Source organism: Xyrauchen texanus, chromosome 13, assembly GCF_025860055.1.
Source record: "Xyrauchen texanus isolate HMW12.3.18 chromosome 13, RBS_HiC_50CHRs, whole genome shotgun sequence".
NCBI lineage: Eukaryota > Metazoa > Chordata > Actinopteri > Cypriniformes > Catostomidae > Xyrauchen > Xyrauchen texanus.
Genome location: NC_068288.1, coordinates 31,683,878 through 31,701,094, shown reverse-complemented (window position 1 = coordinate 31,701,094; position 17,217 = coordinate 31,683,878). Strand labels below are relative to the sequence as shown.

Here is a 17,217-nt window from a genome sequence, read left to right as displayed (position 1 = left end):
TTTTGGATGTACAAGCTTCTGTTTTAGTGTGTTTGAGATGTTGTGAGTTGTTTCTGATGTATTTTTGAGAGTCCTCAAAGGCATGTAGCAATTTCCTTGATATATGTGGTTGTGTCATTTAATTTGATATTTCTTTATCTGCTCAGATTTATGTGTGGAGTCCACATCCTTCTCTAAGAGCTGTTTACAATGCCATTCATTCATCTCCAATTTTACTCCAAAAAATTGTTGGTTACTCCAATTTACACTGTAATCTTAGTTCACACTTTGAGGATGGTGACTCCCACAATTATTCACATGTCTTATGATGTCAAAGTGTGTGATGAGGTTACATGCTAAGGAATCTCCAACATACTATAATAAATATTATAGAAAATCATAGACAATAAAAAGTCACTAGGATGTGCAATGAAAGATCTTCAATAAATAGAAATGGAACATCCAGGTTGCATAATGCTACATCACACAAAATACATAATTGGACAGCTGCTATTTTTTTGTTCCAGACCTTTTACGTCAATTAATCATCTACGTTACTTCTACTTATATTATGTTGTAATAATATTTTTTTGTATTTGTTTTTGTTGTGCAACCTAATAAAATGTTTTTCACAAATAAATACATAAATAAATACATTAACAAATAGAAATATATGACATACATTCTTTATAAATTAAAATGTTTCATTTATAATTTTCCATTTAAACCTAGAAATAATAGTTTATGGATTTAGATTTTTTTATTTCTATGTCACTAATCAAATTAGTACATTTATGACTTCGACCATGTAAACTCCTTTGTGTGGCAGATTTTTCTACAATTTCCATCAATTGAATCACACAAGATGCTTTTTGGAACACTACAAATCCAATGGTGACAACATAGATCTTCAGGTTTTGCATAAACTTGTGGAGTTCATGTCAGCTTGAGTGCATGTTGTTAATAAAGCAAAAGTGGGATGTAGTAAAAACTATGAAATTCAAAAATGTATAATAATAATTTTCACTACAACCTTTTAACCGGATTGTTATATTTAATTTGTAATAAAAACAAAACATACATTTCTTCAACAGCTTCATTCTCAAATGTCTTTTAGGGGATGAATTTTCCCATTTGAACAATTTGAAAGACCAAAAATAAGCTTATGGTCATTGATTTGTCATTCCATGAAAGACATTTTTCTTAAAATTCTAAAAAGTTGTCAGCATGACAGCAAAGCCAGGAGCCTGCCTTAGAATCCCATGGATCTATACTAGAGCTAACACACCCCTCCCTCCCTCCCTCTCTCCCTCTCTCTCTTTATCTCTGTGTCCTTAGAGCCAAACATGCAATAAGGCATTTTCAGATGGCCTTGCAAGCTTGCAGCATTCTTAAATGTAGGTGGATCTATTCTGCTCTGTGAGGCTTTCAGATGTGAGTGAATGGTGAGTGGCATTGAAAAACCACAGGTTATTAAAGCTATCACGATGTAAAAATTAGACCTATTTTCTATGAAGGTTTCAAGTACCATCTTAAAGTAGTTTGTTATATACCACAGAAAGATTTAAGTGAATTACAATTCTTTAGGAGGTGGCTTACAAAAAAGAATTACCACAAAGGTGTTTCCACAAAGTTCTTCATGGAAAAGTGTTTATTTGAAGGTAAGCTCTTAAACTCTACTTGAACCAAGGTTGGTAAAAGGGCATGTTTGCATTAAAACATACTGACTATATATAATACACAGTGGCCCTTAGGTAATTTGGGAGCTTAGATCATTTTTAAAATGTATGCATTTTATTGCATCAGATATCAAAATATCAAACCCTTCTCTGTTTGATATTTTTTATCTTATGCAATAACACTCATATACATTAATTTTATATCTGCACGGCATGCTTTTCAAGGATAACATTTAACCAAAGGCAAGACTTTTTGGTTTTAAATGATAAAACAATGGTTAAAAATTAATACAAAATATTTTAACACTAATATTTAATATTTTGTCAAATTTAATGGAAAATGTCTTTAGTTCATGTGAAGAACCTGTGGTTAGGGCACCCACTCTATGTGAACTTAAGGGGAACTGACTTGATTCTGTACATCCACATAAATATGAATTGTTGGGAGCAGTTGGTTAAAAGTATGTTTGCATTTTTAAGTGTGGCTAAACATTCCAAATATTTTGGGGGGCCACTATATTTGGAAATATAGAATGTAACTGACCTCCAAGACAAGCTCCCATTGCCAACGCGAAGATGAGAGGTTTGATAGGCAAGTTGACATCTGCATCTTGACTGAGGTTTATAAGCACAGGAATCTGTCGAAAAATAAAGATAACAAATTTTAGTCTTCAGTTGTTTGTAGCTCATTACCATATGTAGTGACATAACATTTACCAGTAAACATTGTTGGTTTCAGTTCTCAGGCATTACAAAACCAAAAGAAAAATTAACAACTGAGAACAGAATGCACCATCTGTCAAGAATAAAACATTGTAGATGCTAGGGTCATGAAAAGTGTTACAGTATATGTATATTCAGTAATACTGACAGCCATGCAACCTATTAGCAGACTGTGTTGTAGAAGAAGATCAATAGCAGATGACATTAGATTTTCTCTTCTATATATATTTTTTTTGGTAGCACATGTTTTTTTTTTTTTACAGACACACTGAAGAATAAACAGAAAATGAAACCATTATAAAACAACATGTATGTTGCAAACATCACTGCTAAGGCCTGGTATGAAGCCTGCACTGATAGAACAAGCTAAAAATACTTATAGCTATAGCCATCAGTGCTTAGCAAGGGCATGTAATGGCAAGAGGCAGATACAGCTACAGCTACAGCTACAACAATACATATGCATGCATACATTCCTCAGGGCATATAAGCATTCGATTTTCTCACCAGCATAGCGTAATTTAAAGATTGCATATTTGGAGAAAATGCTTTCTGCTTCTGAGATTCCAGTGTGTTGCCACTTGGCTGCTTCATGCTGGCTTCACAGCTACCAGCGGCTTCAGCTGCAATCGACTTGAATAAATTACACAGCACAACTGTGATTACATTTTCTACTACATTTGCCATCCGATTCATTCAGCTGTGGTATCGCCACTATGGATGGGAGGGCACCAAGAGACAAAGCAATCGTACACGTGTGCTGACAAGAAAATCACAGTTTTGTGTTTCCAGTGGAGTGCAAAGGGCAAATATTAATCTGGAGGGAAAATCCTAATTTGACACAGGTGGCATAGAAACATGGGTATCTTACAAGACTCTGTATTCTTAACTCATATTTGTCTATTTATTCGCACATGGTTGTTTATGGTTGATAATTGGTTGCTGATTAACAAAGGTTAAACTTTGATTATGTTGCCCACACATGAACAGCTGCTTGGGAACAAATTATATGTGGACTTTCAAAAGCTCTTTTTCAGTTCTCTTCTTTTACAGAGGTAAACTGATAACATTTATAAAGGGGAGAGCAGGGCTAGTTGTCAAAGGGGGAAGTTGTCTCAAGCGCTATATCTCAGTAACTATAAGATTTTGAGTCAAAAGTCCAATTATAAAATGATGCGTTTTCTCTAGCAGTGATTTTGCATGTTGGTTTCAAACACCAAGTTCAAAATCCTCTTAAATTTGAAATTGTTTGTGAATTCTATGTTCCAAACTAAATTTCCAATTTCATCATATGTTTAGTTATAGCTCTTGAGTAAACAAAACCACAATGGGAAACATTTAGGCTGAATGAATCCCAAAGGGTCAACTAATGAACTATGTATTCATAATATAGGTTATCTACATAATGAAGGTAGATTTTAGTCCAGATGTGTTCACAGGAAAATAATATTTCTTCATAAATGGTCAGGGTTGGGGCAGGTTGTCATGTGTTTTAATATATAATTATTTTAATATAATTTAATAATTTACATTTTTCGATGACCAACAGAATGTTTTGATATTTTTGTATGTTACTGTTGACATTTTTCTGGTTTATGAATTTTGTGTTGCATAGCTGTTTTACTGATTAAATGTTGTTCAAAAGCCTAAAATAGTTATGGCAGCTTCCATTGTCTCAACTTACCCCACTTACTGTGACATCCATTCAAATGTAATATGCACAGATTAAAATTCATAGTGCATATCTCTGTGAAGGTGTGAACCAAGATGACTACTATAAGGGACAGATTCTTCAAAGGAAAAAGACTGCAGGGTTCTTCTCGTGTGGCTCCCATTGGATTTCCTTTAAATCTAACGTTTTAAGGGTTCCCATAGGGGAAATATTTCATGAAAATCTAGCATCAATTATCTATGCTCAATTTATCTTCTAGTATAAAGGTCTATCACACAGGCAGGACCTTAGGTTACACAGGTTAAGAACGGTCAAGAAAGTTTATGCTATATGACCACGTTTACTAAATCCCACAAGCACTTTGGTCAAATTGCAATTGCAGATTAAATTTATTTCCTTAGTGAATCACCCATCAAATGGCACAGGAGATAAAACGAACTCTATCACCAGAGTGATGAGGACTTCTAGACAGTGTATTGATCTGCAAATCGGCTGTTCAAACACGTGTGATTGAAAGTGCATTGAATGTTCAAACTGAACATATCTTACCTGATACATCTGCACCAAAAAACATGAGTAGTGCATGATGGCCAATTTAAAATTGCTTTATGGATGGTGTGATATCTTTTCACCAATATAATTTTTAAACAGGTGAATAAATACAGAAAATGCAGAGCATATGTGTTGTGAGACAAACCGTTTGAAATAACTAAATGCAAGCTGATTTTCTGTTGTTGTTGATAAAGTCAGAAATAGGCACATTATAGGTGCTCTAAAGAAAAATTAAGTGTATGTCACTTTTAGTCCAGATTCGTACAGGGCATGTTTGTGGAACTACTGAAGGTTTATTTTATTTATTTATTCTATTAATACAGTGGCAAGATAAAAACCTATAAAAGCAATAGGTTTTAATGACAAAGAAATTGGGTGGACTCGGTCCTATTTTAAAAATAGAAGTCAAAGAGTAAATATTAATGGTACACATTCCACCTCATTACCTCTTACATGTGGAGTGCCACAAGGGAGCATATTAGGTCCTTTATTTTTTCTTATATATATTAATGATTTAAAAGTAGCATGTTCTGAAAATCTTGTTTTATATGCAGAAAATGCATCTCATGAGAGTAAAGTTGTCATTGAGTATCAAATTAGTTTAGAATTACAAAGGGTGTCCAGTTGGTTTTTGGATAACAAACATTCCTTCCACCTGGGAAAACCTGAGTCCATTCTATTTGCCTCCATATGCAAGTTAAAGAAACAAGATTATTTTCGTGTTAGACCTGCATACTTTTGGTACAAGGGGTAGTGAATATAATATCTACCCATGCAGGTTCAAAAGTTTTTAAGAGTATAAATAATGTGAGAAGTTTTAAAATAGAGGTTAGACGATGGCTTTTTAGTTTTTGAATGTTTGATTGTAAATTAAACTGTCTTGTCTGTATTGTAGTTTTAATATGTTGTAAAAAGGTTATTTTGCATTCTCACCGATGTACATGCCTCCATCTTTTTTAATTACACAGAGGACCACAGTGGAAATAAGCTTTTGGCTTTATTGTGTTTGTTTTTATCCTCAACAGTTTTTGTTTGTGTGAATTGTATGGGATGTACGTATATCATTGTTGTTCAATTTATTTGTAAGTAAAACCTGTCGAATAAATCAAATCGAATCAAATAAAAATATCCATTACCCTGAGAGTTCAAGTTTATTTTACTCTGTTTATCTCTCCATTTTGACAGAGCGGGTGAAAGAGACAGGCAATAAGAAAGAAATACAATGAGATGTTGAGGAAAAATAGAGCTCTCAAAGCAATAGTTCACCCAAAAATAAAAGAGATTTCATCATTTGCTCACACTTTTCCAATCCCATATTATTTTCTTTCTTCCGTGAAACACAAAAGGAGAGATTAGGCAGAATGTCAGAGCAGCCCTTTTCCATACAACAAAAGTGGATGGTGAACTATAATGCCAAACTCCAAAAGAACAAAAAAATCATGAAAGTATAATAACAGTATTCCATAGGACTCGAGTGTGATATTCCAAGTCTTATGAAGCCATACAATAGTTTTGTGTGAGGAACAGACCGAAATGTAACATTTTTATTTCTGGGTGAACTATTGCTACCATAGTTTCTACATCAGAGTACTGTATAAAAGGCGAAAGAGAGAGAGGTAAGGTAGTTGTGAAAAGAGGGCAAAGTCATTTGGCAGTGAGCGATCAGCAGCACAGCTCTGTGTCTGTTTGGTGCCATGATCATCATAACAGCTCACAGCACGTGTTCTCCATGATACACATGATTCATGCGCTGATCTAATGACACATCATCACTCACTACTGTTCCTCATGCACTTGAGGTGACTATAGAGGATAAGATGGACTATTTTCATGTATTTGTCAACAGAATGTTGGCAGTTCACATGACATGTCACAGCAGTGAGTGCAGTGTCCTGCGGTGTGGCATGCTGCATTCGGCATCTTAAACTATAAGAAATTTTTTAAATGAATTTATAATTATTATGCATGCAGTTTTGAGACATCCTATTAATTAAGAGATTATGTGGGGTATTTGGGTGAATCTGTGACTTTCCCTCACTTCTCAATACTGTAAAGCTGAAAATATCATTGTCATTACTGAAGTGTGAAAAAAAAATTACTTTATTTAAGATGTAAAGCATTTATACACCATGGTGGTATTTGTTTTACTGCCGTAATTAAATGCAAAAATCATTGCATTACAGTTATTGCTTACTGTACATTTTGGGATGAAATGTGACCTGGCCATATTTTTGTGAGAAAAATTAAATAAAAATTAAATAAAAAGGATTATATCACTTACAGTACATTTAAGTGAACAACAAAAGGTGTTTATAAATGGAGAAAATGTTTAGAAAATGGTACAGCAAATAATTTTTATTAATATTTAAATGTATATTTATTGTTTAACTTGTTTATTATTATTACTATTATTAAAATAAACAATCATAATTATGACAGAATCTTTATTGACACAAATTAAGATTTTTAGAAAAATTATGAAGCTCTGTAGGTTTTAATAATGCAAGTAAACGAGTGCCATCAGGCTGCTGGCTATTTGACGGTCCAAAAGTCACATTTAGCTCCAGTTGATCAATTATTGTCTTCTAAAGCAAAACAATAGGTTGGTGTAAGAAACAAATCAACAATTAAAACTTTATTAACTTTAAAAAAATCGCTTGCTGTCAGCAGTCGACGCATGAGTGATGTAAGCTCTATTCGATAGCCATTTACTTACATTATTTACATTATAAGGACCTACAGAGCTTCGAATTTTTCTAAAAAGCTTAATTTGTGTTCTACCAAAGAAAAACAGTCATAAACATCTGGGATGGCATTAGGATAAGTGAATATGAAAGAATGTTTTTTTTTAGGTGAACTATTCCTTTAAGTTTTGTTATAAAAATGTTATAAAGAGAGTTTTCACTTTACCTATTTGTGTTTCTGTGCTCATGAGGGAATGTGTGTGCATTCCTCACCATAGTGGCAGTGAAGGGGATGTTGTCAATGAGAGAAGAGGCCAGCGCTGAGACCCACATGACCAAAATGATGGCAATGGCCAAGCGCTCATCCTCTGGCACAGCCTGGGAGAGAAGATAACAATAAAATATTGTATGTCTCAACCAAACACCGTCTCCCTACTGAACACACATACCCATACTCTGTCAGCCTTACAAACGCCCATGAATGCCAACACTGAGGTGGGAGGCTTAACAGAGAATGTGTTCATGACACAGTCACATTGAATTTATTATTTCACAGTCTGTTGCTTTCATAAAACAAAACACAACACCATACATGCTCACAAATACACATTAACACAAACATGCTTTCACAACACATGTGAGAACACATCACAGTTTTTTATAAGCACATACAAATTTAATTTATTCTGTACATTGTCTCATTCCGATCTTCCCTCACTATTTGTCTCTTTGGTTGTTTATCAATGTGTTCGGATTTTGGGGTCTCTGGGTCCCAGTGATGGTGATTGGATTGAATGCATCAGAGCTCCACAGCACCTGTCATGAGTAATTACTGTGATTGTAAAAGGCCCACACACCAAACGCAAGCTGACGGGTCTATCAGAGTGTGATCGCCAGCCAGGCAGAGTTGGACATTTACAGGCCTGAGGAAATCTCTGAAACAGGGCCCACACAGCCCCACTATTGGATCTATGATAACAATGATTTTGGCCAGGCATGCTATTTAATAAAGTTCACTTGGCTGGATTGCAATGTTCTTTTTGGAATGCATGGATTTAGAATCATGGTCCATTTACAAGCAAATAAATGTTAGTAAAACTAACACTAATTATATACATGTTCACACACACACACACACACACACACACACACACACACACACACACACACACACACACACACACACACAAAGAGTGTGAAAATATTTTATAGGAATTACTTACTTTTATCAGCACTGATGTCTGCTCTCCAATGTAGTCGATAAGCTGCAGCTGTGCAAGGGCCTTAAAACACATAAAACAGAAAATCAAGACCCTGTTGAAAAAAAGGTGGTTTGCTGGTCTTAGATGGTTTAAGCTGGTCGAGCGGATCTGCAAGCCTGATCAAACTTATGTTTAACTGGTCAGCCAGCTAGTCTCCCAGCCTGACCAGCTGAAAAGTACCCAACCCACACTCCACCCCCTAAAACCATCAAAGCAGACCAGACTAACTAGCTTTACCACCTTAGATTAAGCTGGTCTCACAGCCTGTCCAACTGGGGTTAAGCTGGTTTAGCTGGTCAGTCAGCTGGTCTCCACACCTGTGCAGCTGAAAAGTGTCCGAAACCCACCTAAAACCATAAAAGTAGACCAGCTTTGTCACATTTACCTTTGCACTGTTAAATTCCGCTGGCAAATAGAGCGTGGGCGGACGTTGAGTGCATGTGAAACCAGCAAAAAAAAATAATTGTCATCCAGTCTCTTTTGCAGCTAGAGTGTTATCCATTATGAATAATCAGTGTAGCTCTGTACAAAGCACTGCCCACACAGAGGTCACTGCCGAACCAAGCAACTTTCTCTTGGTCAATGCGGCAAATTTGCCTGTCAAACTCCATGTGAAATAGAGATTCCCATTGAGATGACTGTATTTCGCCCATGGAATTTCACCATGTGAAGGTTGATGTAACCGTGCCTCTAGGCTGGTATGAGGCTGGTATGAGTTGATCTAGCTGATTTCCTCGCCTAGTCAGCTGGTGTAAAACTGGTCTAGCTGATCTCCTAGCCTAGCCAAGCTGGTGTTTATCTAGTTTAGCTGGTCAGCCAGCTTGTCTCCCAGTCTGACCAGCTGAAAAGTGCCCAAAACCCCTTTAAAACCATAAAAATAGACCAGCTTTGCCACCTAGGGCTGGTTTAAGCTGGTCTAGCTGGTCTCCCAGCCTGGCTAAACTATTTTTTACCTGGTTTAGATGGTCGGTTGATCTCCCTGTCTGACCAGCTGAAATGTGCACACAGTATGGGCCACAAAACAGAAACCAAAACAGCAGACATTTAACTTGACAGTTAAGATTTTCAATTAATGTGGAATATCAAAACCTATTTTTGGCTTAGTGCTTGTGGCGCATACTAGTATGAGTGCTTGTGAATGTTAGCTCTGTGGTAGAGGGCAAACGGTTTATCTTGGAGCAGCACTAAGCTCCCCATTAGGCCCAAGGGTTCGGTTTCCCTGTGTCAAGTCATTTGTATTTGTATAGCGCCTTTAACAACGCACATCATTTCAAAGCAGCTTTTCAGAAGATCAGGCATTAACAGAAGATAAAACTAGAATATCTATAATGTCTTAGCATCATAATTGTGTGAATACTGTCCTCCTAACAAAGCAAAGGATTAGACCAACACAAACAGCAAACCCAGCACTTCTGCTGCTGACATGCTCAATTTCCCTTAACTTAGACAATCTCTATTTGAGATGCTCTCCTTCTCTCTCTGTGTATTTACCTGTGAATTCCATAGATAAACATGAACCTAATAATAGCCAACACTTTCCTGGCTTTCCATGATTTATATACAATACCAGTCACGATCCTGTCACTCTGTCAGTCTGGGTTTTGGTCTGACAGCACTGTCGGTAGCAAAGTGTCTGGATCCTGTCCTCCTGTCTGGTTTGGTTTTGGTCTGTGTCGGGATCCGAACACTTGTGTTCCAAGTCTGATTGTTATTGAAGTGTGTTGCGCACCCCGGTCGCAAGCTGTCATGTTCATGTTGTGCTGAGGTTCGGTCACTTCGGTTTAAGGTGTCGGGTGTGTGGCCGAACTCTCGCACAGGTGTCCTGTTTTGTTTTTGTCGCCTGTTGCGTGCATCGCATGGCATGCTTCATTTTTGCTGTCTTTCCTGCTAACTGCTGTTAACTCGCCACTAAGTAACGTTAGTTGATGTCAGCTCCTCCCCTACCTGCTGCATATTCAACAGAGAGGAATAAACAGAGTCGCCCATAGGCTACCGACAGCAAAGGAACTTATTCTATAGGCTAGATTATGCCTATGTCTATTTTTACAGGCTGTATGCAGTATGTGCAAAGCCAAAACACAATGAAATAAGGCAACTTATGATTTCGGGGGTTTACATAGGCTTTTGTCCGGTTTCATATTTGTCAGTCAACTTTTCAAAATTCATTCGGGGCTACACTCAAAACATTCAAAATCGGCTGCCGCCGCCTCTGAAGAAGACGGAGCTGAGCTCCGTCAGGGTGTGTTGTGGACCTGAGGAGGCGGAGCTGCGCTCCGGTGCGCTCCGGCCCAATTTAACCTCTGTGTATATTCTGACTGAAGGTAAAAAGCTTCCAATTGGGTGCATAGAAGGAGGTGTGTCTGTTTGACCTATCAGCCTCCACCATGTAGAGTTTCCTAACTGAACTTAATTGTCATTTCTTGTGAGGGTAGTTCACCAAAGAAGACTTAATGGTCAAATTAAAAAGTCTGTTGGGGACAGTAGCTAAAAAAAGTGTCCCAAGTCCTACAAGCCCCAACACATTGTCGGGTTTTTTTGGGGTTCCAGTTTGTAACAACTGAAAAATCAACCCTACCCCTAAATGTAAACCTTTTGCATTCTTATAAAATGTAAAAAACAGTATTTACTGCATGAATCGATTTTCCAACGGAAAAACACTTGTCCCCGAATGTCCCAATAGGGAGATGTTGACAGATTTAGCTCAGTGTGAAAACAATTTTGTGTTCAGGTTAGATTTAGACTTAAAATGTTATAGTACCACTTGTGTTGGATCAGATTTCAGGGTCTTGTTTATGGTCCAAGTTCAGGCTTTAACTTATTGTCTGTGCAGACTGTAACAGTGTTACAACAATCATGCCACAGTCCAAATCACTGAGATCACTTTTTTCCCCATTCTGATGGTTGATGTGAACATTAACTGAAGCTAATGACCCATATCTGCGTGATTTTACGCACTGCACTGCTGATTATTATTAGATAATCACATCTGTTGGTGCCAGATGGGCTGGTATGAGAATTTCTGTAACTGCTGATCTCCTGGGATTTTCACGCACAACCGCCTCTAGAATTTACTCAGAGAATTTACTCAGAATGGTGTCAAAAACAAAAAACATCCATTAAGGAGTTACGTGACACCATGCAAGGATCGGAGGTGTGAACGAGCTCTGCGCACTTTGCTAGTTTTAATACTTTTAATGACATAAGTGAGATTCGCACAGGTGTATACTCTGTTCCATAACTGTTCTAGGAAGACAATATGTAAAATAATTCAAAATCCTCAGGCTCTGGAGACATTAAAAGACACTTACGTGCTCAAGCTGAAGCCCCTGAGCAGGCTGCAAGCCTGGGAGTCGACTTAGTTGGGGAGGTGCGAGAAATGCGGCGAGAGATGCTGAAAATGTCGGCAATGCTGACGAAGGTCATTGCTGACTTGAAGAATCTTGCTGTGATACGTTGCTCGATCACTGACATGGAGGCGAAATTCACTGATGAGGTTAAAAGAGAGGGATATGTCGATAAATGGATTGATTATCTGGAGTCATCGAGAGGGAATTATCTGCTAATAAACTAGCGACCAAGGTGGATTTGGAGCATGTCTGGGAGAAGTTGGAGGACATGAAGAACTGTAGCCGGTGAAATTGTCTGAGTTCCTGAGGGAGCAGAAGGACAAGTTACATTGAAGTTCCTAGATGGGCTCTTTCTGAATCTGCTCGACATAACAGGCCATAAGCTGGAAATCGAGCAAGCTCATAAAGTTCCTGCTCGGCTTCCCGTGATAAAGATCTTCTGCTACGCGAGGCAAGGAGAAAAGGGAGGCTTTCTTGGAAGAACCACAGCATTTTATTGTTAGTCATCTTTTTGTACTCACATTGCAGCTGAGTGGACCGGCTCACTGAGTATTCGGTTGACTGTTTGTGGAATCTGCATGCTTTTTTGTGCTGTTCCGCCTAGCGAATGGAGTTTATTTTATAGATCTTCTTTTGCTGTGTAATTCTCTCTTACAAAATTTGTATAGAAACACTGGACTTGTTCCGAAGGCAAAGTTGTCACAGGGGTTCTCACAGGCTTGCATGGACTGTTTGAGCTTGGTGGGACAAGCATCAGTTGGCGCTGTCATACACGGGGTTAATGTGCAAGTTTAAGTTTGTTTTGTTCTGGGGGATGTTAGGGTTTTGATGGATGCACTTATGTTAGAATTTGGTCTTTATTATCTTATTTTTGACACAAAATCAATTTTTTTCTTATATGTCAAAATGTCAAATGTTAATATTTGATTGTCTCTCTCCATGTGGAATGTGACTGGTTGGGGCATCCCATAAGAAGGAGGAAGGTTATTTCTCTTCTTAAGCATAAGAAATATTATATAGTGTTTCTTCAAAAAAACGCATTTTTCTCCACATGAAGCTGAAAAATTTGGGAGGATATGGGGTGGATATGCCTTCTTTAGTGCTGGCTCGAGTAAGAGCAGGGGAGTCATTATGCTAATAAGGAAACCTCTAAGGAAGAGTCATTATTGTCTTAGCTGAAATTCAGGGACAAAGTTTAATTTTGGCTAATATTTATGCATCTAATATAGATGATTATTTTTTTATAGATCTTTAGGAATGTTGCAAGCCACTGGCACCCCTCATGATATAATATTTTGAGGAGACTTTAAACATTTGATGGACTCAGTCCTTGATCATAGTGAAGCAAAATTGTGCAAGCCCCCTAGACCAACATTGACGTTTCACAGGATGTGTAAATATCTTGGTCTTACAGATATATGGAGACATTTGAACCCATCTGGGAGGGAATATACATTTATTTCATCAGTCCATAAAATGTAATCTTGAACAGATTTTATTTTTATATCTAAATCCCTCATTTCATCAGTTGCTGATTGCTGAATTGGAAACATTTTAGTCTCAGATCACGCACTGGTAAGTTTAGAGGTATTGCCACATATGGAGAAAAATAAATCCTATAGTTGGTGCTTTAATGTATCCCTTTTGCAAAATCCTGAATTCCAACAAATGTTAAAGGCTGAAATCAGTGTCTATATGGAGACCAACTGGTCCTCAGTATCCTCTGATAGTTCCACCTCTTCATCTACTGATGATGATATTAGAAATTTTGTGCAACCATTAGAACTTCCTAAACTGACGACTGAGCAAAGGAATTCTCTTGATTCTGAGATAACTTTGGAGGAGCTTGGTGAGGTAATTAAGGTGTGGCCAACAGGCAAGCCTCTGGGGCCAGACGGCTTGGCTACTTAGTTTTTAGTTCTTTATGCTACAGAACTGACTCCAATTTTGGTAGAAGTTTATACAGAATCATAAAAGAATGGAAAGCTTCCGCAAACCATGATGCAATCTCAGATCAGTCTGATTCTTAAAAAGGACAAATATCCAAGCAAGTGTAAGAGTTAATGTCCAATTTCCCTGATCTAGCAAGATGTTAAAATATTGTCGAAAATTTTAAGACAATTCTTATACCATATCAATGTGGCTGAAATAACTAGATCTATGCCTTGCCTCCACAGAATTATGAATTCCTTTTCGAGGTTCTCAGGATACAGAATTAATTGGTCTAAATCCGAAGCTTTGGCTCTGACATCTTTCTGCCCGGTAAAGGCTTTTCAGCCGGGTGCCTTCCAGTGGCCCAAACAGGGCATTAAGTATTTGGGTATTTTATTCCCAGCAAATTTGTGTGGTTTAGTTAAGAGTTCATTTTGACCTTTTAATAAAAATGTTTGAGCAATGTGGGTAGATGAGCTTCATTAAATTTTCTATGACTGGGAATTTTAATGTTACTCTAATGAATTCTAAAATTCAACTACCTGCTACAATCTCTCCCTATAGATGTCCCCCTCACATATTTCAAGCAATTTGATACCATAGCAAAGTCCTTCTTTGGAATAGTAAACATCCCAGATTAAATTTCAGTAAATTACAGAGGTCGATTGACAAAGGTGGGCTAGGCCAACCCAAGATTTTGTTTTATTATTATGCATTCAGTCTCAGACATTTGGCTCATTGGTCGCTTCCACCCTGCTTTTGTATTGAACAGGAAGTTCTTTCCCCTATTTCACCATTGCAGAGCCTTTCTATCAAACTAACCAGAGAAGTTAAGTTACAAACAGTTATCTCACATTTGCACTCGGTATGGACAAAAGTGTCCAGACTGTTTAATTCAGAAATCTTTTTAAATGTAGCCTCAAGCTTATGGCTGAAACCAAAATTATGTATTAATAAGTCCACTTTCTGCTGGACAGAGTGGATTGTGAGGGAGGATAATATGCTCGGTGACCTATATGAGAGTGGAATGTTGAGATCCTTTGAAAATGTGGTTCAATCTTTTGGGATGCCCAGGTCTCAATTCTTTAGGTATTTACAGCTGCGCCACCTGCTTTGTACTATTTTTGGGAGTAGCATATACCACGCTAAAGCAGCAGATACTCTGGGAGTGGTAATTACTGCTTTTGAATAAGGTCATGAGGCATCAGTGTATTACTCCCTATAAAACCCACACAATATTAAGTAGGTGGTTTTAATGTCGTGGCTGATCAGTGTATGACAGAACATTGAGACATGTGAGTTTTTGTGTTTTTGGATATGTGTTTTATAAGAATTGCCATACCTCCATCAGTACAAATAGTGCAGCAAAGAACAACAATGTGGCCCATTCCACTCTGTGAAGTATGATCTCAAAGTCTTGAATGTCAGCCAGCACCAACAACCACAGAGCCCCCAAGATAGCGATCCAACCTGAGAGATAAAAGCAGTACATCAAGCCATGATCACTAGAGAAGAACCAAAAACATTGTCAAACAAAAACAGTTTTAGTTCCTGTTGTTATATGTAAAGGTTTTAAGATGATGGAATCCTGGAAAATAGCCCACCAGCATTTAATGTAATGCATCAATCATTTGTTATGTCTCTATCTGTCCCATGTCCACACATACACACTCATATCACCACAGTGGTTCCATTCACACAATACTTCAGTCAGCGGGAGAGAGATCATACAGCGGCATTCAATTAGAAACGCAGCTCAGACACCACACAAACAGACACATAAACACACTCCACATCGATACGCTGACACCAAAGGTAGTCTGCAATGCCATAATGGACTGCGGGATGTCAGAACATAAGAATAATAAGCCAGTTACTGGATAGTCTTCATTAAAGGCTTTTGTGATGTGTCCAGCAAAGATCTAACTAGCAGCCTAATAAATGATGGGAATTGAACAATAGCTGTGGATACAGATATAACATTACATTAAATGTGGAAGGTTATATACCTTCCACCTGCACTGTTAAAAAGTACTTTCATTTAAAAAAGTAATTCAGTCACAAAATAAACACAAAAAAATTATAGGAAGCTTCTAAGCACTGCCACTCTTGAAAGAAGTATAACAAACTTAAATATCAGAATCAGTATCAGCTTTATTGCCAGGTATGCTTAGACATACAAGGAATTTGTCTTAGTGACAGGAGCTTCCAGTGCACAACAATACAATACAGCAACAAGACCAAGATAATAATTTAAAATAAATAAAAATGGGGGAAAAATAGAAATAGAATATAGAAAAAGAAAATAAATAAACAATAAGACATATATATATATATATATATATATATATATATATATATATATATATATATATATATATACACACACACACACACACACACACACACACACAACAGTTAATTCCGGTCCTCAAATCTGATTGGACGAGAGACGTTCCATGAGCACTGATGGTCCGACAGCATCCGCACTCTGACGCTTCACTGTTTGTATCGCTCCGCTTGTGTTCCTGCCATTCTAAACTAAAGTGTAAGAGTAGTGCATATTTGTTAGGAGTTACAGTCTTTATTTTTGAAATTACATATGCCAGCAGGTGGTGGAAAAAGAAAATTTTTGTTTGTAATATGAGCCAGTTGGTGATGTAAAGTGAATCCGTTAGTCATTGTTTACATAGAACAGTGCTCCGGGATTGCTCGTATTACCACTACATTACGTAAGATAGGACATTGTTTTAAACAGCTTTAAATGAACAATTTCAGGATTAAAGCCCATCGTAGCTGAGAGACACAACAGACTGTTTGATTACAGGACTCGAGGCGCTTACCGAGTTTCCACATTGGATACACACTAGTGTTGTCACAGTACCAAAATTTCAGTAGTCGGTACCAATACCATTGAAATTTCACGGTACTGGATACCATTTTCGGTACCAAAGCAAAAACAGGTTACTAAACAACTCTCTTTTATTAACAAAGTTAACCAAAACATTAGCAGCAGAACTAGGTACAGAAATATGCCATTGAGCACTTTATTTTTGAACACTTATATAAGATTTGCTTCAACTTTTACTTTAAGTTTTTACCAAGTACTAAAGAATTTACTAAATAAACAAGCATACAATAGAATGAATAAAACTCTATTTCCAAACTAATTATCATATTAACATATCTCATATTAACAAAGCTGCATATTGTCATTTTTCTTCACGATAAGAAATGCACAGTGACATATGATTAAATAAGTCACGAGCCATCATGTTCTAATCCAGCTGCATTAAGTGTGCACGCTCCAGGGATGAGCGTCCCCGAGGCAGAGTCTCTCTCAGCCGGGTGCCGTTTCAATCTCTCCTCCTTAGATCGGGACATTCG

General features: G+C 37.3%; 1 protein-coding gene across 1 annotated transcript in view; it reads right to left on the bottom strand.

Annotated features, from left to right (window-relative positions):
- oca2 (oculocutaneous albinism II) overlaps positions 1–17,217 on the bottom strand; it is a 146,324-nt gene that overhangs the window by 32,926 nt on the left and 96,181 nt on the right. The window contains exons 19-22 of the mRNA XM_052141138.1: positions 15,173–15,300; positions 8,513–8,572; positions 7,563–7,667; positions 2,203–2,296 (exon numbers count right to left, since the gene is read on the bottom strand). Coding sequence (XP_051997098.1) covers positions 2,203–2,296; positions 7,563–7,667; positions 8,513–8,572; positions 15,173–15,300 — 387 coding nt within the window. The remainder of the gene's footprint in view (positions 1–2,202; positions 2,297–7,562; positions 7,668–8,512; positions 8,573–15,172; positions 15,301–17,217) is intronic.